The following is a 24,164-nucleotide window of genomic DNA, read 5'->3' as shown; positions in this document are numbered from 1 at the left end:
TTCGAGTTGCAAATATTAGCAACAGAACCAGTATCAAATACCCAGGTGCTACTGCGAGCATTAGTAAGGTACACATCAATAACATGTATATCACATATACCTTTGTTCACCTTGCCATCCTTCTTATCCGCCAAATACTTGGGGAAGTTCCGCTTCCAGTGACCAGTCTGCTTGCAGTAGAAGCACTCAGTCTCAGGCTTAGGTCCAGACTTGGGTTTGTTCTCCTGAACAGCAACTTGCTTGCTGTTCTTCTTGAAGTTCCCCTTCTTCTTCCCTTTGCCCTTTTTCTTGAAACTGGTGGTCTTATTGACCATCAATACTTGATGCTCCTTTTTGATTTCTACCTCCGCAGCCTTTAGCATTGCGAAGAGCTCGGGAATCGTCTTATCCTTCCCTTGCATGTTATAGTTCATCACGAAGCTCTTGTAGCTTGGTGGCGGTGATTGGAGAATTCTGTCAATGACGCTATCATCCGGAAGATTAACTCCCAGTTGAATCAAGTGATTATTATACCCAGACATTTTGAGTATATGCTCACTGACAGAACTATTCTCCTCCATCTTGCAGCTGTAGAACTTATTGGAGACTTCATATCTCTCAATTCTCGCATTTGCTTGAAATATTAACTTCAACTCCTGGAACATCTCATATGCTCCATGACGTTCGAAACGTCGTTGAAGTCCCGGTTCTAAGCCGTAAAGCATGGCACATTGAACTATCGAGTAGTCATCAGCTTTGCTCTGCCAGACGTTCTTAACATCGTCAGTTGCATCGGCAGCAGGCCTCGCACCCAGCGGTGCTTCCAGGACGTAATTCTTCTGTGCAGAAATGAGGATAATCCTCAAGTTACGGACCCAGTCCGTGTAATTGCTACCATCATCTTTCAACTTTGCTTTCTCAAGGAACGCATTAAAATTCAACGGAACAACAGCACGGGCCATCTATCTACAATCAACATAGACAAGCAAGATACTATCAGGTACTAAGTTCATGATAAATTTAAGTTCAATTAATCATATTACTTAAGAACTCCCACTTAGATAGACATCCCTCTAATCCTCTAAGTGATCACGTGATCCATATCAACTAAACCATGTCCGATCATCACGTGAGATGGAGTAGTTTCAACGGTGAACATCACTATGTTGATCATATCTACTATATGATTCACGCTCGACCTTTCGGTCTCCGTGTTCCGAGGCCATATCTGTTATATGCTAGGCTTGTCAAGCTTAACCTGAGTATTCCGCGTGTGCAACTGTTTTGCACCCGTTGTATTTGAACGTAGAGCCTATCACACCCGATCATCACGTGGTGTCTCAGCACGAAGAACTTTCGCAACGGTGCATACTCAGGGAGAACACTTATACTTTGATAATTTCGTGAGGGATCATCTTATAATGCTACCGTCAATCAAAGCAAGATAAGATGCATAAAAGATAAACATCACATGCAATCAATATAAGTGATATGATATGCCATCATCATCTTGTGCTTGTGATCTCCATCTCCGAAGCACCGTCATGATCACGATCGTCACCGGCGCGACACCTTGATCTTTATCGTAGCATCGTTGTCGTCTCGCCAATCTTATGCTTCTACGACTATCGCTACCGCTTAGTGATAAAGTAAAGCATTACAGGGCGATTGCATTGCATACAATGAAGCGACAACCATATGGCTCCTGCCAGTTGCCGATAACTCGGTTAGAAAACATGATCATCTCATACAATAGAATTTAGCATCATGTCTTGACCATATCACATCACAACATGCCCTGCAAAAACAAGTTAGACGTCCTCTACTTTGTTGTTGCAAATTTTACGTGGCTGCTACGGGCTTAGCAAGAACCGTTCTTACCTACGCATCAAACCCATAACGATAGTTTGTCAAGTTGGTGTTGTTTTAACCTTCGCAAGGACCGGGCGTAGCCACACTCGGTTCAACTAAAGTTGGAGAAACTGACACCCGCCAGCCACCTGTGTGCAAAGCACGTCGGTAGAACCAGTCTCGCGTAAGCGTACGCGTAATGTCGGTCCGGGCCGCTTCATCCAACAATACCGCCGAACCAAAGTATGACATGCTGGTAAGCAGGATGACTTATATCGCCCATAACTCACTTGTGTTCTACGCGTGCATATAACATCAACGCATAAAACCAGGCTCGGATGCCACTGTTGGGGAACGTAGTAATTTCAAAAAAATTCCTACGCACACGCAAGATCATGGTGATGCATAGCAACGAGAGGGGAGAGTGTTGTCCACGTACCCTCGTAGACCGAAAGTGGAAGCGTTAGCACAACGCGGTTGATGTAGTCATACGTCTTCACGGTCCGAACGATCAAGTACCGTACGCAAGGCACCTCCGAGTTCAGCACACGTTCAGCCCGATGACATCCCTCGAACTCCGATCCAGCCGAGTGTTGAGGGAGAGTTTCGTCAGCACGACGGCGTGGTGACGAGGATGATGTTCTACCGACGCAGGGCTTCGCCTAAGCACCGCTACAGTATTATCGAGGTGGACTATGGTGGAGGGGGGCACCGCACACGGCTAAAAGATCAAACGATCAATTGTTGTGTCTAGGGTGCCCTCTTGCCCCCGTATATAAAGGAGCAAGGGGGGGAGGTGCGGCCGGCCAGGAGGAGGCGCGCCAGGAGAAGTCCTACTCCCACCGGGAGTAGGACTCCCTCCCTTCTTTGTTGGACTAGGAGAGGAGAGGGAAGGAGAGAGGGGGAAAGGAAAAGGGGGGCGCCCCCCCCCCCATCCTTGTCCAATTCGGACTTGGGGGGAGGGGCGCGCGGCTGCCCCTTGGCCGCCTCTCCTCTTCCACCAATTGGGCCCATGAGGCCCAATAGCCTCCGAGGGGTTCCGGTAACCCCCCGGTACTCCGGTATATATCCGATAACCCCCGGAACCATTCCGGTGTCCGAATATAGTCATCCAATATATCAATCTTCATGTTTCGACCATTTAGAGACTCCTCGTCATGTCCGTGATCACATCCGGGACTCCGAACAACCTTCGGTACATCAAAACATATAAACTCATAATATAATTGTCATCGAAACGTTAAGCGTGCGGACCCTACGGGTTCGAGAACTATGTAGACATGACCGAGACACGTCTCCGGTCAATAACCAATAGCGGAACCTGGATGCTCATATTGGCTCCCACATATTCTACGAAGATCTTTATCGGTCAGACCGCATAACAACATACGGTGTTCCCTTTGTCATCGGTATGTTACTTGCCCGAGATTCGATCGTCGGTATCTCAATACCTAGTTCAATCTCGTTACCGGCAAGTCTCTTTACTCGTTCCGTAATACATCATCCCACAACTAACTCATTAGTTGCAATGCTTGCAAGGCTGAAGTGATGTGCATTACCGAGAGGGCCCAGAGATACCTCTCCGACAATCGGAGTGACAATTCCTAATCTCGAAATACGCCAACCCAACAAGTACCTTTGGAGACACCTGTAGAGCACCTTTATAATCACCCAGTTACGTTGTGACGTTTGGTAGCACACAAAGTGTTCCTCCAGTAAACGGGAGTTGCATAATCTCATAGTCATAGGGACATGTATAAGTCATGAAGAAAGCAATAACAACATACTAAACGATCGAGTGCTAAGCTAACGGAATGGGTCGAGTCAATCACATCATTCTCCTAATGATGTGATCCCGTTAATCAGATGACAACTCATGTCTATGGCTAGGAAACATAACCATCTTTGATCAACGAGCTAGTCAAGTAGAGGAATACTAGTGACACTTTGTTTGTCTATGTATTCACACAAGCATTTTGTTTCCGGTTAATACAATTCTAGCATGAATAATAAACATTTATCATGATATAAGGAAATAAATAATAACTTTATTATTGCCTCTAGGGCATATTTCCTTCAAGTGTTGTACTACATCATTGTGCAATTATTGCAGTTTAGCTTCTCATATTAACCTAGTGCTTATAGGTACATATGTCCTCGGTAAAGATTCACGCTTCGACCCTTTTTATGTATGGGGCAATGAGATATTCATGAACCAGCATCTACTGAGGAAACTGATAAATATTGTTAGTAAAATGAGTCAAAAGATGGTAAATAAACTATTTGTTTACACTTTATCCAAGACAACAGTGAACTGTAGGATGATAAATAAGAATTCTGTAGCCTTCTTTTTACTGCCCATAATGAGTATTAGATGATTATGTCTGAATCTTCTTCCTTTGAATCTTCTTCCTTTGCAATCGTTACCGAAGTAGTTTACTCCAGATTACCTCTCAAACTACATGCTTGGTGGACATGCAAAGTTAAAAGTATTTCTACCAGACTACAATGACTATCTAGAAGTCCTCATGAAGACAGTGAAGGATAGGCAGTCGGCCATCACAAGGGGTTGAACTAGAGTCGTGTGTGCATTTGGCATGGAGGAGTGCACAATATGGGCTGTCTGCTTCATCTTGTTCAGCAACCAGAATGTATTTCGTCTTTTTGTTTACCATCTTTAATACAAGTATACAACCCTATTTTATCATTCTTTATTTGGTGCTTATGCAATTCTTTTTTATGTAATTGTTGAACATATGTACCTGTCAATCGAATAGTGCATTGGTTGTTGAACCGGATGTTTATGAATAAAGTTATTGCCTACTTTCAAATTCAAATTTTGTATAATTTTCAATTGCAGCGATTAAAAGAAATTACGCTCTGCAGGTCATTACGGCACACACGGTCTATAAAGCACAACATGTGTGATATACATCACAATCTGACACGGTTCACAGAGAGGAAACATGTACGACCATATGCGCAGTTGCCGTTTGCAAAGCATGTGAGACAAGACAATATATCACAAACGGTGCGAGCAAACTCAATGTTTGTGATAGTCGCGTTATCATACACGCTTTACAATCATGAATTGTTTCTGATGTCATACGCATCGTTAATGTTGCACCACATAATAGAATATGCGATAATTACCCTGTATGACACTGGTACGACAGATGGAGATCTATGCCAGAGACATTAGCATGGGAAAGGAGCTCGCCGTATGAGATAGATTTCACACTGGACAAAACTGATTAAACAAAACTTGGTGTGGCTTAAAGCTGTGTCACGGATACTATTATATAGTATGTGGGAGAGCTTTTAAAAAATAAAATGTTAAAACACATTTTTCAAATGGTAATTTTCTATAGAAGCTAAAAAATGTCTACAATCGTCTGTATAAATGTTCATCCCACATTTTGAAAAAGAAATTACTTCGCATAATCACCACTTATTGAGATAGCATTCACTTTCTATTAGAAAACATGTTCATCGCATTAAAATGTATGTCGCATATTTGAAAAGTGTTTGGCGCATATTTGGATAATATTTGGCATGTCTTCAAGAAAAATGTTTATCGCATACAAAAAGTCCCTACATATTTACAAAATGTTCATCCCATATTAGAATTTTTTTAATCATTACTAAAAAGTGTTTTTCACATATTCTAAAATATGGTCATCGTTTATTGAAAAAATGTTTATCACATATTATTAGAAATAGTATGTGCATACTGGAACACACAAAGTAAAAGTTAAATACTGAACAGAAAGTTGAAAATAAATTTGAAAAGCAAAAGGTAGAAACCAGATTTAATAAAAAACCAAAAAAATGTAAAGAAAAAGAAAAAATGGAAAAGGAAAAGGAAACCGGTGCCCTGAACGGGGTGGACCCATGAGCGTCGGTGAAGTTGCACATGGAAACAGTAGTCTTTGCATAGATGCAGAAAAAGTTTATTCCTACTCAAAAAATGTACGTGACATTTAAAAAAAATCACGTGGTTTGTGAATATGTTCATGAGATGGATGCATGGAGCCGTCTTTGGAAGAGGTTCAAATTTTGGAGGAATGGAGGGGGGTCGGAATGGATACGCGCGCGCAGAATCAATTTTGGTTTAATGTAATCCTTATCAATTCATTAATGTCACCGCGCTGGGATAAACTGGAGACAGCCAGAGCAGACAGTAATACTGAGTTTCTTACTCGCAAAAAAAAAGTAACACTGAGTTTTTGAAAGGACTTTTTTTTTAAAGGACAACAGTAATACTCTCTCCGTCTAGGTGAGTAAGTCATCTTAGGTTGTGCACCGTGATCAAGGAGGAGGGGGAAACGAGAGACCTTAATGTTTATTTGCTAATTAATAGCATTGCATGCAATGAACTAACCACTGCATGTCGTGTTTGGTAGTCTCAAGTCATTAAAAGCATGCACACCCCTCATCTCTTATTGGTTGATATATCAAGAAATAAGAAATGAGATAAAAGTTAATGCACCGTGCCTAAGTGTTTTGGGATTATTTGGTTTTCGTAAGATGACTTACATACCTAGACAGAGGGAGTACTGAGTAGTACGCCCGGAATGGGAAGTCATAAGTTTGGGGCCCACCTGCCCGCGAGACCACGCGGTTACGACCGTGTTGACGAACCCAGTGACCAAATGAGGCAATTATAACCTGCAGATTCGGATGAGTGTGGTCCGCGCGTCACCCACACTCGTCTCTCGTCTCCTCCTGTCGCCGGTCCAGAGTGGAGAGTGGAGGTGGCCAGCCGTGATTGCTCCGTGTAGTTGTGCCGTCGCCTATCTCCTGTGCGCAGTCATCCTGTTGCGCGCGGGCGACGGGGGGCTTTAGATTGGAACCTGGGCTCGCCGCTCCGGGCTCTGGCGATTCTCCGTTCCTAGCCATTCTTCTTCCTCTGCTAGGGTATAGGCTTTTCTAGCGTTTCCTTTCGTGCTTGTTTTGGGGGCGTAGTTGTTGAACGGGGGCTTGGATGGATCGTGGGAACCGGATTCGTCTTCTTCGTCCCGTCTGCAGTTGGCGGTGTTTTTCTTCTTTCTTTCCTGGACATGGGGACGCGTGCGAATTCGAACGAGATCCTGGGGGTTTCCTCGCCTGATGGTGGGCGGTGAGGGTTTCTCCCGTAGCGCGCGCGTTTTGTTTGCTGGTTCGCGTTACGATTTGCGTTGCGTCAGATGTCATAGATCATCCGTTCAAAGGAGCGGAAAATCTCAGTTTTCAGGTGATGATCAGCTCGTACTTCATCCTTCGTAGTCAAGGCTGCCCTGAGGTTGGGCCTTGGGGCGGCCGCCCCGGCCCCAGCCCCCCAAAACGGAGGGGCACCCAGCCATCCAAACCGCAGGAGAGCCATTAGAGCGATATAAAGCTGTCTCCGTCTCCAGTGTCCAGTCTCGAGGAAGAAGAAGAAGGGCGAAACATTTTTCCTCTAGCGACCTAAGCCTTGGTCCTTGGTTTCTTTCTTTGGCAATGGATGTTTTTAGTTGATTGTTCTTTGGTGTTGGGCTACTTCAGGCTGTTAGGTAATCCAAACATAAATTGGTTTTAGCTAGGTATAAGTTCTAGTTATGTGCAAGCTAGCAGTCTGCATGAGACACAGGGTTGAGTCCGGTTAGGAAGTGATCAGCGCTGCCGTGTAATTAGATTAGGTAAGTTTCAGTAAAGTTTCCTAGTCCTATACGTCTGTGGCTATTGCCTTGTGTTGGCGAAGTATGTGTCCGTATAGGTCAAGGAAGTCTTGGTTGTGTCGGTTTGATGGGTCAGGTCCTAGCGTGTATATATGCACGTATAGGGCTGCTAAGATTGTAACACCGTGAGTTGAGAAAAAGGAAAAAAATAAGCACGTATAGGGCTGCTAAGATTGTAACACCGTGAGTTGAGAAAAAGGAAAAAATAAAGAGAGAAACAAAGGGCACGATACGAGCCCTTGGCTATCAGTTTTTTGTGCGCGTGTGTCCTTCTGATTTGATGTAATTGATCCTGTGGGCGAATTTCCAACACAGGCTGGGCAGGAAGCTTGAATTGAAGCCTCTCGGTACTTGCAGCAGCAATTTGTTACACATGCGGACAGTACAGAAATTACCTTACGGTATGACATGGCAATTTTGGTTGCAAATCAAAGGGACGGCCTACATCAGGGGGAGGTTATTGGTAGTATGAGATCTGGAGGCAACTGTGCTCGAATGTAAGGAGCAAACAATGGATTTTTGTGAAGGTCTCCTACACCCACTGTCTGCGCGAAGCAAATGAAGTAGCTAATGATTTATCGAAGAAATCCTTTGGTGAAAGAACTTCTAAATTTTGGGACAAAACGTTCCCTGATTTTATTTCTTATTCCCATGTAAATGACCTTTGGATTATCTGAAAAATAAAATCTTGACGCTTTGAAAAAAAAGAGATCTGAATAGGTTTCAATCCATAGATTTAATATGTAAATATAGTATACTTTTTTTAGTTCGAACCTTGGTAGATAATACCTTTAAGAAGAAAATCTAACCGAGTTAGGAACGAAACACATGGCGACAATAAACTGGAGCCTCAACGATAACTAAATAACTCTCTCTTCGCAGATTTCTATCAATACTAATTTATGTATTTTCAAAACCGTAATTCGAAGTTATAAGTAGATGGCTGATATATAATTACGCCAGCTTTATTTATTTATGTACATTTTTATATCCTACTTCGGTTATTTTTGTTCTTATTATAGGCTTACTAAAGTTGCTATTCGGTTCATTATATACATCTTATGAAAGAAAATTGTTTGCAAGCTATTGGTTTAGCCATGCAAAAAAAATTAGTTCATTCTCCACCACCCCGTACAAGCACAATTTAGCTCGTTGGGTAGTAAGAACAATTTAGCTTGATATCATGTGTGATCGCCTCCTGCCTGCGCCAACGCTAGATCTTTTAGTGTGCCCTGAATGGGTACGCCCCATCACCGCCCCCACACGACCACGTTGAGAAGCGAGTCACCAAAGAGAGAACTGCACATCAGCCACCGGCGACCTCGATGAGGCGATTTCGAAGGATGCTTCTCTATAATTCTCTTTCTTTTGATATTTCTGTCAGAAATATTTGAATATTTTTAATGGGACCGTATTCTCATTTCGCCCCAGGCCCTGAAAATCCCAGGGTCGGGTGTCGAACTTAATTGTTCCGCTGTGTATTATCGTGCCTTCATGGTAAAGTCTGCTGTTAGCCATGCATGCTATTGTGCCATCTAGATCTGTTCTCATGGGGTTATGTAAACTGTCCGGGTGGTGTCCAAGTTGGTTCATGTATTTACCTATCTCTGCTAGTTCATGTATTTCGTCTGTGTAAAGTTGAAGAATGGTCGATTTTACCATTCTGAGTGATGTTATGCTCACATGAACTCTATTAGTATTTAGTACAAGATCGACCCAGGCGTGCTCTTGTTGTACAAACGAGTGTGATTGATAAAGACTACCATAGTATTGCCATGTTTGTAATCTGCTATCCTTTAATCTTTTTCAGAAGCATATATGACAAACCAGGTAGCATCTGAGGTTATTGAAATCGTGGAAGATGACGATTCTGTAGGTGAAGAATGTTGGGATTTGCTTGAGGTGCGTGTTGCTATATACTCTAGTGATTTTTTGGTTGTGGTATTGGTAAAAAAAGTTCTATTGGTATATCTTATGTTATTGCAATTTATATACACTAGTGCAGAATCGGGCTTTAGCGCCGGTTCGTAAGGGCCTTTAGTGCCGGTTCTGCAACCGGTACTAAAGAGTGGAGACTAAAGGCCCCCACCCTTTACTACCGGTTTGGCACGAACCGGCGCTAAAGTGCCACCACGTGGCATGAGCCAGGCCCGGGTGCTGGTAGACCATTAGTACCGGTTGGTAGCACCAACCGGTACTAAATGTTTGGGGGGTTGGTTTTAATTTTTATTTTTCCATTAATTTTGTGTTTTCCATTTAATTCTTTTTTGTTTGCTGGTATTTTATGATACTACATATTCTACACGTTATGCATATATATAAATAGATTTTCTCGTAGAACCGATCATATATATATAATCGAATGTCTCACAACCACCATTAATTATTCACACATACACATGTATATATATACAATTTCTCCTACATGTTGCCTTGGTGCCTTCGGAGCACGATGACAAGTGGTTCATGGGGGCGGTAGCGGGTAATAGTATTCTCCTTTGGGATCTATGACCTGGTCGAGCAAAAATCCCGCTATTTCCTCTTGAAGTGCTCGTATGCGCTCTGTTGGTAGGAGCTGGTCCCGCACCTCTTTGAACTGTTAAGAAGGAGTTTAATATGCATGTGTATTAGTTGTGTGACTAGATATCGACAATCATGTAAGATTTGTGAATAGTGTTCTGGCAAACGTACCCAGTCCTGTCTATCAGATCTGCTTCTTTCGGACGCCATCATGCGAATGTTCTCGCAAACGTAGTATGCACACACTTCAGTCCCCGGCGCCTGCTTCAGGGCCTTTACGAGAATAGAATTTAATCAGATAATAATTAATCAAGCATGTTAATTAATTAATGGTATTGAAACAAGAATTAAAGAGATGGTAGCTAGCTAGCTAGTACTACTTAATTACTTACCTTGGGTCGATACCAACATAGCTTTTGTCGCCATTTTCCTGGAGTCACCTTGATGTACTTTGCCCAAGCCCTGCCCGCCGGCAAAGAAAATTAATAAAGGGTTTATTAAAAATAGTTCATATCAGAAAATGACGAACTAAATAGGCCGAGATATAGTTAATAATGATTGAAATAACCTGTCGACTATCCCCTTCACGATGCTGTAGTCACTATCTTTTTTAAGTAATGAGTCCAGTACTTCAACTTTTCCTTCGTCAACTTTAATGTCTAACAAGATCCAGTGGAAGCTGCATGCGCATATGTTAGCATGTATAAATTAAGTGGGCATGTGCATAACACTAATCAACTATAACCCTAAACCCTATACACTTATTAACATCTAGCTAGTAAGCAAAAACAGAATTTGTAGTACAAGACAGTGTGACTCACTCGAAGTTGTAAGGAAGTAGTATATCTTCATTGCTATTGAGGCGCTTCAAGAACTCTACCATGTTTTTCTCTACATCTTGTCTACACCATTCCAATTTCCATGTGTATTCATTAACGGTATTTGGGTCAATGAACCCAATGTCATAGCATCCAACTTTTTTCATTTCATACATCTTCACCTGCATAATACCACAGAAAAGAATATATAGTGAGGATATATAATTACAGGTAATTAATGATCAATCAATGAGCACTAGAGCTAGCTTGAGACTTAAATTACAGAAAGAAATCACTTACAGACAATAGCAACTGACGATAGATTTGTCGAGTGCATCTTGATTGAATAACTGAAATAGTTCTGAATACTCAACGGACAGAGCTTTCTTATTGAAGTAATGATCTTCCTCGACTTGCACCATGAGGGACTCTCGATTGGAAATCTTGGTAATTTTCATGTACCAATCATGCACTTCATACATTCTTGTTGGGAGGTTCTTGACCTCCTTGGCCCCGGACATATTTCCGTTTTATTTCCTCCTCTCTAAGCGGAGACATGGGCTCGATATCGAGGAGTTGTCCAACAGTGATCTTGAGCATTTCATCCTGCATTATATGCTCCTCGGTTATTACCACATCGCCCAGCTCGGGAACGTAAACGGTTTGCCCACAATAATATTGGGCGCGCGTACTCTCATGTGTTGTTGGCACAACAAGCGGAGGGGGGGGGTCGATTGCGCCGCCTGTTCTGCCAGCTGGGGAACGGTTTTCCCGCATTTTTTGATAGCTGCTTGTTGGCTCGAGCTCGAGCTCGCTTTTTTCTGTAGTCGTGCTCGATGTGCCTTCCTGATTTGGCGCTCATAGTCTGAGTCAACAGGCTTGGGAGCTGGTGGTCTAGCCATACGAATGAAGTGGTCAATCTTTTCCTCAGGCACTTTCTCCCTCGGCGGCGTTGCCGGTTTCGGTCCAAAATGAGCGTCCACTTCGGCCTGCACTATTGCATCGTTTTGCTCCTCAGTCATGTCGTAAGGCCTCTGAGGAAGTGGAGCGAGGCTGCTTGGACCATATTTATATCGCTTGTCTTCGCCTGTACTTCCCGTACTACCTCGACTCGTACCGCTACGCACCATAGCTGCGGCGTGTCTCTTCTGCGATTGCTTAGGCGGCGGAGATGGCTGACGTGGCTTAGTTGGAGCATGAGGAGTGGCCTGACGCTGTGCCGGACTTGAAGCAGGAGGTGTGGCCTGACACGGTGTCGGACTTGAAGCAGGAGGTGTGGCCTAACGCTGTGCCGGACTTGAAGCAGGAGGTGTGGCCTGCCACGGTGACTTGAAACAGGAGGAGTGGCCTGACGCTGTGCCGGACTTGAAGCAGGAGTCTGCTCACGCGTTCTTGGACTTGGAGGAGCGGGAGTCTGCTGACACGGTGGCGGACTTCGAGGAGGAGTCGGCAGACGCGGTGTCGGTGGACTTCGAAAGATGATGCAATCCTTTCTCCATAGGATGATACGATGTATGGCCTCTCCCGGTGTGTGCTCGTCGTCACCTCCAGGAATGTCAAGCTCTAGCCCCGAATATGGGTCCACCACCTCATCAACCAAGACACGAGCATAGCCCGCTGGAATTGGGGCGCAATGGAAGGTTGCTTCGGGGGTAATTGTAAAAGCAACGGCGTCCGCCACCTTCATGGATATGTTCTTCATTTTGAAGTGTAGCTCATAGTTAGTGTTCTCTATGATGTCATCCATAGGGTATGTATCCAGCAGTGCGTCGCCCGGGGTGGAACCAACGCTGCTTCTCGGCATGGATGGGACGGTGCTATCCAATGCTGGATGATCATCCGCTTGCTGCTGCCGCTGCTGAGACCCCCTTTCCTGACTAAATGAGTCGATCTGCTGCTGCTGCTGCTGGAATTTGAGTGCCAAGTCCGCGTGCCTTGCTTCTAGGCCTTGAAGGCGTTCCGCGTCCTGCTTCCTTTGCTCCTCCTCCAGCTTCCTCTTCTTCTCCTCCTCCATCTTCTTTCTTGCACGGGTCCTGTAGTCGTCGTTCCATTCCGAAAAGCCCTCATACCAGGGAATAACGCCCTTGCCTCGTGTTCTTCCCGGGTGTTCAGGATTTCCCACGGCGTGCGTAAGCTCGTCGTTCTCTCTGTTGGGCGTGAACGCCCCCTTTCGAGCAGCTTCTATTGCGTCAAGTAACTTTTGTTCTGCTCCTTTTAGACTTGCCTTCTTTGAAACCAGGCATGTCTTCGGGTCCAACGCCCCCCCATGCGCATAGAACCAAGTTCTACACCTGGGGGGCAGCTCCTAGTAACCGGAGTGACCCCTGCATCCTCCATCTCTTGCTCAGACTTATCCCACTTAGGCATTGCCACCGCGTAGCCACCTGGACCCAGCCTATGGAACTGCGTCTTTTTTGCGGCATTGGCCTTGTTTTTTCTCGACCGTTCCTTAGATAATTCCGATTCCTTGAATTTCACGAAAGCGGGCCAGTGTTCTCTTTGCTTCTCCAGTGTTCCCTTGAATTCTGGAGTCTTCCTTTCTGCAGCGAGGTAGTTGGCCCATACAGTTTTCTTGTGGGTGTTGAATGCAATTGCCATCTTCTTAAGAGCAGCGTCCTTGACTTTCCGCACATCTGCATCAGTGAAATAATCTGGTAGGGTGAAATGTTCCATCAGAGATTCCCAAAGCTTTTGTTTTGCTCTGTCATCGACCCAAGTAACATCTGGGCGTTTAGTTTTTGGCTCTTTCCATTCTTGAATGGAGATCGGGAGTTGGTCCTTCACAAGAACTCCGCACTGACGAACGAACTTGTTCGCAATGATCTTAGGCGTGAGGGGTTCGCCACTAGCTTTGATGGAATCGATGTTGTACTTTACACCCTCCTTCAACTTTTTGCCCGGGCCGCGCTTTGTCCTGCTGTCTGTAGAAGCAGATTTGGTCGATCCGGAGGGCTGAAAGAAGAAAGGTCGATTCGTTAATATATCTTCAAATAAAAAAACATGTGATGATCACTAGATGCCTGCTTATATAAATATACCTCGCCGGTAGTCTTTAATATTTCAAGATCAACATTGTATTCGTCATCATAATCATTGTCTGGGTCATCATAATCATAATCATAGTTCATGACTTCATCAGCTCGGTCATCGAGATCGAATATCTTATCATCACCCTCCCCGGTATTGTTCAGATATTGGGAGCCGTCATTTGCTTCATTCAGATCATCTGGCCTGTTAGGGCTGCGTATGATCTCGAACAGGGCCTCTTCTCCCTCTCTACCGGTATTGTCCGCCATAGCTTTTATTTAACTAATACAGAAGAAATATAAAACAATTTAGTATTCAAATTACAATGCATGGATGCAATCAATAAGGAAAAACTGAATCATATAGTACATAATATGCATCGTCTCGAATAATATATAATCTCGAATACATCGTCTCGAATAATATATAATCTCGAATACATCACTGGCTAGGTAGCTAATAAAGATCGAATACTATAGAAGAATCTAGGCCACTCGCGGTTCCTGGCGCACGGGCGGTGGACACCCAAAGACAAGGAACCATCATAGGATCATATCTCCGGTCATCTGCCCAAAGAACCTGCCAGGTATTGGAGAACCTAACGTCCATAGATGCCATGTAGCGATGGACGTGCTCGTCCTCCTCCCTGACACGACGACGCACCACCTCCGGCGGGGCCGGCTCCCTCTGCACTGAATGTGGCCCACGCGAACGCCACCAAAGGAGATCAGGGTCGACGACGGGACCCCAAGCCGGGTTCCTCACCAAGCGGCGCGCCCCTCCAGGTAGCACCTCCCAGTGCCAGCCCGGCGGAGCCCAATCCCGGACATGGGTCAGTCGGACGTCGTCGCGAACGGGTCGACGGCGAGGATGCGGGTCGGGCATCGTCGAGAACAAATACTATATGCCCGCAGAAAGTAACATTTTTTAAATGACTGGATTGTGATAACTAAAATTCTATATGCAAATTCTAACAATTTGACATTAATCTAATTCATCTAACTAAAACTAATTCTAAAATTTCTAACATTTCTATAACATTTCTAATATTTCTATAACTAAAAAACAGAAAAATTGCTAACATTTCTATAAATATTTCTATAACTTAAAAACAGAAAAATTTATAACATTTCTAATATTTCTATAACTAAAAAACAGAAAAATTTCTATAACTAAAAAACAATGTGTGTGTGTGTGGACATGGCGGCCGGGACAGGAGCTCACCGGCGAGGTGAGGCGACGGGGGGCCACGACAGGGACGGCGACGGGCGGCGACGACGGGGATGGGGACGGGGCAGTGACGACGGGGACGGGGACGGGCCGGGCGGGGATGACGGGACGACGGGGCGGGGCGCGGCGACGACAGGGACGGGGACGGGGCGGCGACGGGGACGGCCAGGGCGGCGACGACGGGGACGGGGCGGCGACGGGGGCGTCGACGAGGGGTGGCGACGGGGGGCGGCAGGCGACGGGGCAGAGGAGAAGAAGCAGATGAGAAACTGAATTTTTTGAAGTGTTTTCTTATATAGGATGGGCCTTTAGTACCGGTTGGAGCGACCAACCGGTACGAAAGGTCAATTTTGGCCAGGCCAAGCGGCGGGAAGCGCCCACCTTTAGTACCTGGTTGTGGCTCCAACCGGTACTAAAGACCCTTCCTTTAATACCGGTTTGAGCGACCACCCGGTACTAAAGGTGGTGCGCTGGCGAAGGTGTGGTGCGTCATGTTTAGTCCCACCTCGCTAGCCGAGGGGCGTCCGCACTGGTTTATAAGCCCCAGTGCGGTAGCTCTCTCGAGCTCCTCTCCAAAGCAGGCCTATTAGGCCTAAATGTTCTGTGCTGCCCTGTGGGCCTACTGGGCCTTTGCGGGCCTACATCCTAGCCCAACAACAGGTTGGGTTTCTATTCGTATGCAGGCCGCTGTGGCGCAGTAGGCGGGCTTTTTTATTTTCTTATTTTTTTGCTTAATTTATTTTTGTTTTATTTATTTTTGAGTTGTTTTTTGCTATATTTAGAGTTTCTTTGTGAATATTTTTGCTTTAGGTACAAAAAATTACAAACTTTCTATTAGTGCCAACATTTTGAATTATTTGAAATTTGTGTGAATCACTAGTTTGTGAATAACTTAACTTTGAAAATAGATTTTTGAGTGATTCTTTTTTCTTATGTTTAATATTAGTGTGTTTTATCATTATATTCAATTTGGTAATGCTTAGGTTATTTAAAAAATGAAATGCCTTTGTAACGGATGAGTTTTCATCCAAAACCCTGATACTTCGAAAGAGATTGTCCATTTTGTACACGAAGTGCATCCAGTTTTTGCGGTAACCCTCTTTACTTTTTTGCACATGCTATGTGGGTGAAATTATGATACCATGCCAACTTTCAACCTTTTCTGAGTTCATTTGAAATGCTTTTCAATTTCAGGGTCATTTAGCTGGAAAAAATCAGTAAATGCATGAAAGAATTTGTTTGCACATAAAATTTCTTTGCGTTTCAAATGCCAAAACACATAACTACCCTAACTATTACAGAGATTCCCTCCTGGGTGTGAAACACAGAAGAAAGTGATGATAGTGAAGCCGATCACATCCCAGCTCTTTGGGTGTGAAACTTTTTCTTCGCGTGTGTCCCTTTGCGCCGTAGCCATGGAAAATCTTCATCATTTAACTGGATGCTCGGGTCAATATTCACTGTGAATGGAGTAATTTCATCAAACTTTTCGTAATCTTCTGACATGTCTGTCTTGTCATCCACTCCCACGATGTTTCTCTTCCCAGAAAGAACTATGTGGCGCTTTGGCTCATCGTATGATGCATTCGCTTCCTTATCTTTTTTTTTTCTCGGCTTGGTAGACATATCCTTCACATAGAAAACCTGTGCCACATCATTAGCTAGGACGAATGGTTCGTCTGCATACGCAAGATTGTTGAGATCCACTGTTGTCATTCCATACTGCGGGTCTTCCGTTACCCCGCCTCGTGTCATATTGACCCATTTGCACCGAAACAAAGAGACCTTCAAACCACGTCCATAGTCAAGTTCCCATATCTCCTCTATGTAACCATAATATGTTTCCTTTCCCGTCTTGGTTGTTGCATCAAAGCAGACACCACTATTTTGGTTGGTGCTCTTCTTATCTTGGGCGATCGTGTAAAATGTATTACCATTTATCTCGTACCCTTTGAAAGTCATTATATTCGAAGATGGTAACTGGGACAGCGAGTACAGGTCATCTTCAATAGAGGCGTCATGCATGGTACGTGTCTGCAACCAGCCGGCGAAACTCCTGGTTTGTTCACATGTAATCCAGTCATTAGACCGCTCCGGGTGTTTGGAGCGTAGAAAATTCTTGTGTTCGTCCATATACGGAGCCACCAAGGCGGAATTCTGTAGAACTGTGTAGTGTGCTTCAGTGAGAGAATGTCCGTCCATACATATTTTTTGATTCCCTCCTAGCGTGCCTTTTCCATCCAGTCTGCCCTTATGCCGCGATTCAGGAACACCAATCGGCTTAAGGTCAGGAATAAAGTCAATAGAAAACTCAATGACCTCCTCATTTTCATGGCCCTTGGAGATGCTTCCTTCTGGCCTAGCATGGTTATGAACATATTTCTTTAAGACTCCCATGAACCTCTCAAAGGGGAACATATTGTGTAGAAATACAGGACCCAAAACGTTAATCTCTTCGCATAGGTGAACTAGGACGTGCGTCATGATATTGAAGAAGGATGGTGGGAACACCAACTCAAAACTGACAAGACATTGCACCAAATCATTCTCTAACCTTGGTATGATTTCTGGATTGATTACCTTCCGAGAGATTGCATTGAGGAATGCACATAGCTTCACAATGGCTAATCGAACGTTATCCGGTAGAAGCCCCCTCAATGCAACCGGAAGCAGTTGCGTCATAATCACGTGGCAGTCATGAGACTTTAGGTTCTGGAACTTTTTCTCTGCCATGTTCATTATTCCCTTTATATTCGACGAGAAGCCAGACGGTACCTTAATATTGGGCAGGCATTCAAAGAAGATTTCCTTCTCTTCTTTGGTAAGAGCGTAGCTGGCATGACCCTGATGTATGCCGTCTTTTCCATGCATACGTTGCTGGTCCTCCCGTGTCTCAGGTGTATCTTTTGTCTTCCCATACACGCCCAAGAAGCCAAGCAGGGTCACGCAAAGATTCTTCGTCACGTGCATCACGTCGATTGCAGAGCGGACCTCTAGGTCTTTCCAATAGGGCAGGTCCCAAAATATAGATTTCTTCTTCCACATGGGTGCGCGTCCGTCAGCGTCATTCGGAACAGGTTGTCCGCCAGGACCCTTTCCAAAGACTACCTTCAAATCCTTGACCATATCATGTACATCAGCACCAGTACGGTGGCGAGGCTTCGTCCGGTGATCCGCCTCACCTTTGAAATGCTTGCCTTTCTTTCTTACGGGATGCCTGCTCGGAAGAAATCGACGATGTCCCAGGTACACATTCTTCCTACAACTGTCCAAATACATACTGTCGGCGTATCATCCAAACAGTGCGTGCATGCGCGGTATCCCTTGTTTGTCTGTCCTGAAAGGTTACTGAGAGCAGGCCAATCATTGATGGTCACGAACAGCAAGGCCTTTAGGTCAAATTCTTCCCCCATGTGCTCATCGCACGCACGTACACCTGTTCCATTCCACAGCTGTAAGAGTTCTTCAACTAATGGCCTTAGGTACACATCAATGTCGTTGCCGGGTTGCTTAGGGCCTTGGATGAGCACTGACATCATAATGAACTTCCACTTCATGCACAACCAAGGAGGATGTTGCTCTGCTCCCCAAAAGGATTAATGCCATCTGCGCTTAGACCAAACCATACGTTCCTTGCGTCATCTGCAAACTCCTTCCCATAATTTCTCTCGATTTTTCTCCACTCCGACCCGTCAGTGGGTACTCTCAACTTTCCGTCTTTCTTACGGTCTTCTCTGTGCTATCGCATCGCCTTGGCATGCTCTTTGTTTTGGAACAAACGTTTCAACCGTGGTATTATAGGAGCATACCACATCACCTTGGCAGGAATCTTCTTCCTGGGGCGCTCGCCCTCGACATCACCAGGGTCATCGCGCCTGATCTTATAGCGCAATGCACCGCATACCGGGCAAGCGTTCAAATCCTCGTACTCACCGCGGTAGATGATGCAGTCATTAGGGCATGCATGTATCTTCTGCACCTCTAACCCTAGAGGGCAGACAGCCTTCTTTGCTTCGTACGTACTCTCGGGCAATTCGTTGTCCTTTGGAAGCATATTCTTTATCATTACCAGCAACTTTCCAAATCCCTTGTCAGATACACCATTCTTTGCCTTCCATTGCAGCAATTCCAGTGTGGTGCCCAACTTTTTATTGTCAGCTTCGCAATTCGGGTACAACAATTTCTTGTGATCCTCTAACATGCGCTGCAACTTCTTCTTCTCCAAATCGCTTGCGCAGTTTCTCTTTGCATCGGCAATGGCCCGACCTAGATCATCAGCGGGCTCATCTGATGCCTCTTCTTTAGCTTCTTCCCGCATTGCCGGCTCAGCTTCTTCCCCCATTGTTGTATCGTCGTATTCAGGGAACCCATGGCCAGGATAGCTGTCGTCGTCCTCTTCTTCTTCATTGTCTTCCATCATAACCCCTCTTTCTCCGTGCTTGGTCCAAACATTATAGTGGGGCATGAAACCGGACTTAAACAGGTGGACGTGAATGGTTCTTGACGTAGAGTAATTGTGATCATTCTTACAGACTAAACATGGACAAGGCATAAAACCATCCGCCCGCTTGTTTGCCTCAGCCGCAAGCAGAAAAGTTTGCACGCCATTAATGAACTCGGGAGAGCATCGGTCATCGTACATCCATTGTCGGCTCATCTTCATTACACAACACCGAAAAGACCAAATTAATGCAAGTTCATACATAAAGTTCATACAAGACTTAAATGCAACAAACAAATAACTCTCTAACTAAAGAATTTAAATGCAACAACAAATGCGATCAAGATCGCAACTAAGGTAACAATTGATCCAACAGCATAATGATACCAAGCCTCACTATCAATGGCATATTTTCTAATCTTTCTAATCTTCAAGCGCATTTTATCCATCTTGATCTTGTGATCATCGACGACATCGGCAACATGCAACTCCAATTCCATCTTCTCCCCCTCAATTCTTTTCAATTTTTCTTTCAAATACCCGTTTTCTCTTTCAACTAAATTTAACCTCTCGACAATAGGGTCGGTTGGAATTTCCGGTTCACAAACCTCCTAGAAAAAAATATCTATGTCAACTTGATGGGCATAATTTGTCATAAACACGAAATGCAACAACTAGTTTTAAAAGAGAATATACCACATCCGAATCATAACAAGGACGAGGGCCGACGGGGACGGATATCAAAACCATGGCACTATGTATAACAAACAACGTACGGGTAAGATAATTATACGAGTAACTATATATCCAAATCACACAAACATCAATTTGGTAATGTAAAATATTCATGAACAAGAGGCTCACCACAAGGTGGTGCCGGCAACGGAACGGTGCGGGCGATCGACTGTGGTTACGACAGAGATTTAGAAGGCACTAAGTAAACCACACCTACATATGCAAACTAAGTGTTATTTTGACCTCAAATTGCATATAAATCAAATACTAGCACATATATTTCCTCCCAAATTACTAAACTCATAAATTAATCACTATACAGAGCATTGCAAGAGCTAATCTAGCAATGAGAGATGAAAGGACAAAGTTGCTAACCTTTGTGATCATTTGAATGGATGGGGGCCTTCAAATCTTGACAAATTTTGGGCAAAATGTGTGATGAGCTCGAGAGGAAGAGGGGAAGAACAGAGAGGAGAGGGGAAAGGGCAAGAACAGAGCGAGCTCGGGTGGACGAAGGGTTTATGTAGGACGACCTTTAGCACCGGTTCGTGCCACGAACCGGTACTAAAGGTGCTGGAGGGGCCCCGGACTGACAACATCCTGCCACCACTCACTTTAGTACCGGTCCGTGGCACGAACCGGTGCTAAAGGTCGGCCACGAACCGGTACTAATGAAAGCGGCCGGCTAGCTGTTGGAACCGGCACTAATGCACACATTAGTGCCGGCTCAAAAGCAAACCGGCACTAATGTGCTTGACATTTGACCCTTTTTCTACTAGTGATATTCTGCCCTCTGATAATGTGTCTTGATTTTAAGGTCGTGTTCTCTTGTTTTCATAGTTTTTAGGGTTTGTATTAGCATTGGTTATTCGTTCTTTTGCTTTTCATGTTTACCCATGTAAACTTTTGTGCTATATTGGACTTCTTGGAATACAAAACCAAAAATGTTCTGGCACGTGTCCATGGAATTTTTGTACATGCGCTAGGTGCTCACTATATTCCAATGTATTGATTAAAAACATATGTTGTGGTTAATGCTTCATAAGTATTTCAATATTGAAGTATGTGTAATTCTATTACGTACAGCACGCGGCATACAACTATATATACTAGTACACCCATTTATACCGAATAAAAAGAGTAATGGTATTGTTTCTTGTTTTTGGCATGTCCATTAGATTTCAGTTTATGCCACGCAGTTCCAAGATAGGTATTTAATGCAAAGACTGTATAAAAATTCCTATCATTACTGGATCAATTTTGGTATTAAGTAGTTATTGTCCTTTAGCAAGACGCTGCTTTCTAGGTTTGCTCCCTAAAATTATATTACACCGGCATCATAGTTATACCTTAATAAAAAAATTGTTAAAAGATGTTAGCTAGGCTTATCCTCAAAGTAAAAGAATCAAAACCTTCAAAACACCTTTGTGCTGCCACGATTAGGCTGACACCAACTATACATATGTTATACCTGTTAGATTTGCTTGTGGAGTTATAGGCTTATACCTTAAAGCGACATCAATTAGTATTATTCTATTTCTGTATGTTTTAGGAACTCTTGATGCTTTCGTATACTAACTTTGAGTAATTTTTACAGGATTTAACTCCAGCATCCACATCCTCACCACATTTTCAGGCCAGTTCTGAGTTTAATGTAGAAGATTATCTCAATGAAGGTAAAAGGGTTGAGTTACAACTTCCTGCACCATGAATTCATGATATCATGTGCGATCTGCTTGCTTTAGCAGAATGTGCTCGTGAAAATAAATTCTAGAAGAAAGCTCGTGAACTACATCATGAAAGTTATCCTTTTGATGTATCTGTTGTTGTGTTACATCAATGCAAAAATATTAAGGTTCTCATTTAAAAAATTATGTTTTCCTTGATCCATGAGGGGCCTGTTTCTATGGACTAAACCTGGGGACATGCTCACTTTTGTTTATAACTTAGCAAATTTTTCCCTCGTGAAGCAACCTAATGAGGGTTTTGTATTAACTGCCAAATGTTTCCAAATAAGCTTTAACTAACTCTGGAAAAACTCAAATTTTTGTATATATATCAATGGTGAATTTAATGAATTTTGATTTGCTTATTAAACTTTGCTCTGCCTTTCAACGTCATTAGGGAGATGTGTATGGGCCATGAGTGTCTCCTACTTCTGTTAGAACGGTAGACATGGCTAATAAATTTGATCATAAAACCATCTAACCATATCTATGCCATGCATGATGTGGTTGATTTGTTAAACAGTCAAACCTGTTTTGGGAAAATAACTAACCGGTAAAGTAGCACTTGATGCACTTCATGGGAACTTAATATTAAGCAAACTGATTAAGCAGAAGTCTGATATTGTTATATACTTGTGTACTTACCATTCTGTTATGGTTTTCCTTGTTTTTCTTGCAGGTGGAGATGGAATTCTAGCAGCACCTTCCTTTTTTCCTGATGGAGATGGAATTTTAGCAGCACCAAATCATACTATCATCAATAGTAATAAAAAAACTCAAGACTCGGGCCAGAGTTGCAGCCTGCTGTCCAGTTCCCCAACTGAGGATTCTCCTCTTTATATGCTTGATACTTCAGATGGGGCTCTAAGTAATAAATATGCTATGGATGAATTGACAACAGTGAGTGGCAGTCATGGAGTACTCCCTTCCATTCAGGAAAATATAGGGGCCAGCAGTATTGCCTTTGCTGGTACAACTACAGACACGTGCTTTGTTAATAACCCGCAGTCTCAATTCCTTGGTCAGCCTTCAACTTGCTCTTCGCATGAAATAATTGATCTTACTGAGACGGATGACATGGATGAAACTGATGATGTACCAATGGAATTAGGACCTATATCTGAATTAGTTGATCTTACTTACATGGATCAGATTGATCACGTACCAATGTTACTACCTAGGAAGAATGTCACTCTTGCACTTGATCTAGATGGTAAGCTGTTAAATGCTTTTTTCTCCTGTAGATTTGTTTTCTTGCACTTAAGATTATTGACATGCTCATTTTCTGTTGCATAGGCACCCTTATCCATTCAGCAAGGTACGACCATGGCACGGACTTTTCATTCTGTATGCGCCGTGGAGAAGAAGAGTACACTGTATACGTGAAGAAGAGACCACATGTGGATGTGGACGCCTTCCTTGAAGAGGCAGCTCATATGTTTGAGCTTGTTGTCTTTACGGCTAGCATATATTCTTATGCAAACCAACTGATTGATGCACTGGATCCTGAGAACAAACTAATATCACGGCGTTTTTTTCGTGAGTCCTACGTCTCGGTTGATGGAAGATATCAGAAGGATCTCACCATTACTGAAGCTGATCTTGCAAAGGTGTGATTATTGACAATGCCCCAGAGGTGACTTACTCTGAAACTCAAGTCCGGACATCACTATAATAGTTACGATTATAGTGTTATTGACTACCATATTATTAAGATGAATTTGGAAACTTACAATTTATGATTTTGAGAAATTGCTATGACTGACCGATGACTGAAACCCTTGTCTTCACACATGTCACAGGTTTTGCAGCAACAGGTGAATAATGAGATACCATAAAGAGCTGGTCAAGTGACCTGTCTGACATTTATAAATGTTCATCCCATATTTTTGAAAAATTTCATAGTATAAACAGCACGTATTGAGAAAATATTCACTTTCTATTAGAAAAAAAATATCCATCACGTTACACAATGTAGGTCGCATATTTGAAAAATATTTGTCACGTCTCTAAGAAAAATGTTTATCTCGCACAAAAAGTCCTTGCATACTTATAAAATGTTCATCCCATATTAAAAAAAAAGGTAATCGTTATTGAAAAGTGTTTGTCGCATATTTTAAAATATGTTCATCGTGTA

At 43.5% G+C, this 24,164-nt stretch overlaps 1 protein-coding gene across 1 annotated transcript; it reads left to right on the top strand.

The window, feature by feature from the left end:
- Positions 1-9,347: 9,347 nt before the first annotated feature.
- LOC109766534 (uncharacterized) lies at positions 9,348-23,951 on the top strand. The gene is given in 8 exon segments (XM_073506483.1): positions 9,348-9,435; positions 21,160-21,188; positions 21,898-21,976; positions 22,707-23,240; positions 23,324-23,638; positions 23,641-23,663; positions 23,830-23,860; positions 23,863-23,951. Coding segments are annotated over 8 exon segments (1,188 nt in total).
- Positions 23,952-24,164: the final 213 nt, after the last annotated feature.

Source organism: Aegilops tauschii, chromosome 1 (assembly GCF_002575655.3).
Source record: "Aegilops tauschii subsp. strangulata cultivar AL8/78 chromosome 1, Aet v6.0, whole genome shotgun sequence".
Lineage (NCBI taxonomy): Eukaryota > Viridiplantae > Streptophyta > Magnoliopsida > Poales > Poaceae > Aegilops > Aegilops tauschii.
The sequence above is the reverse complement of the archived record's forward strand: the minus strand, read 5'-3'. Positions and strand labels throughout refer to the sequence as shown.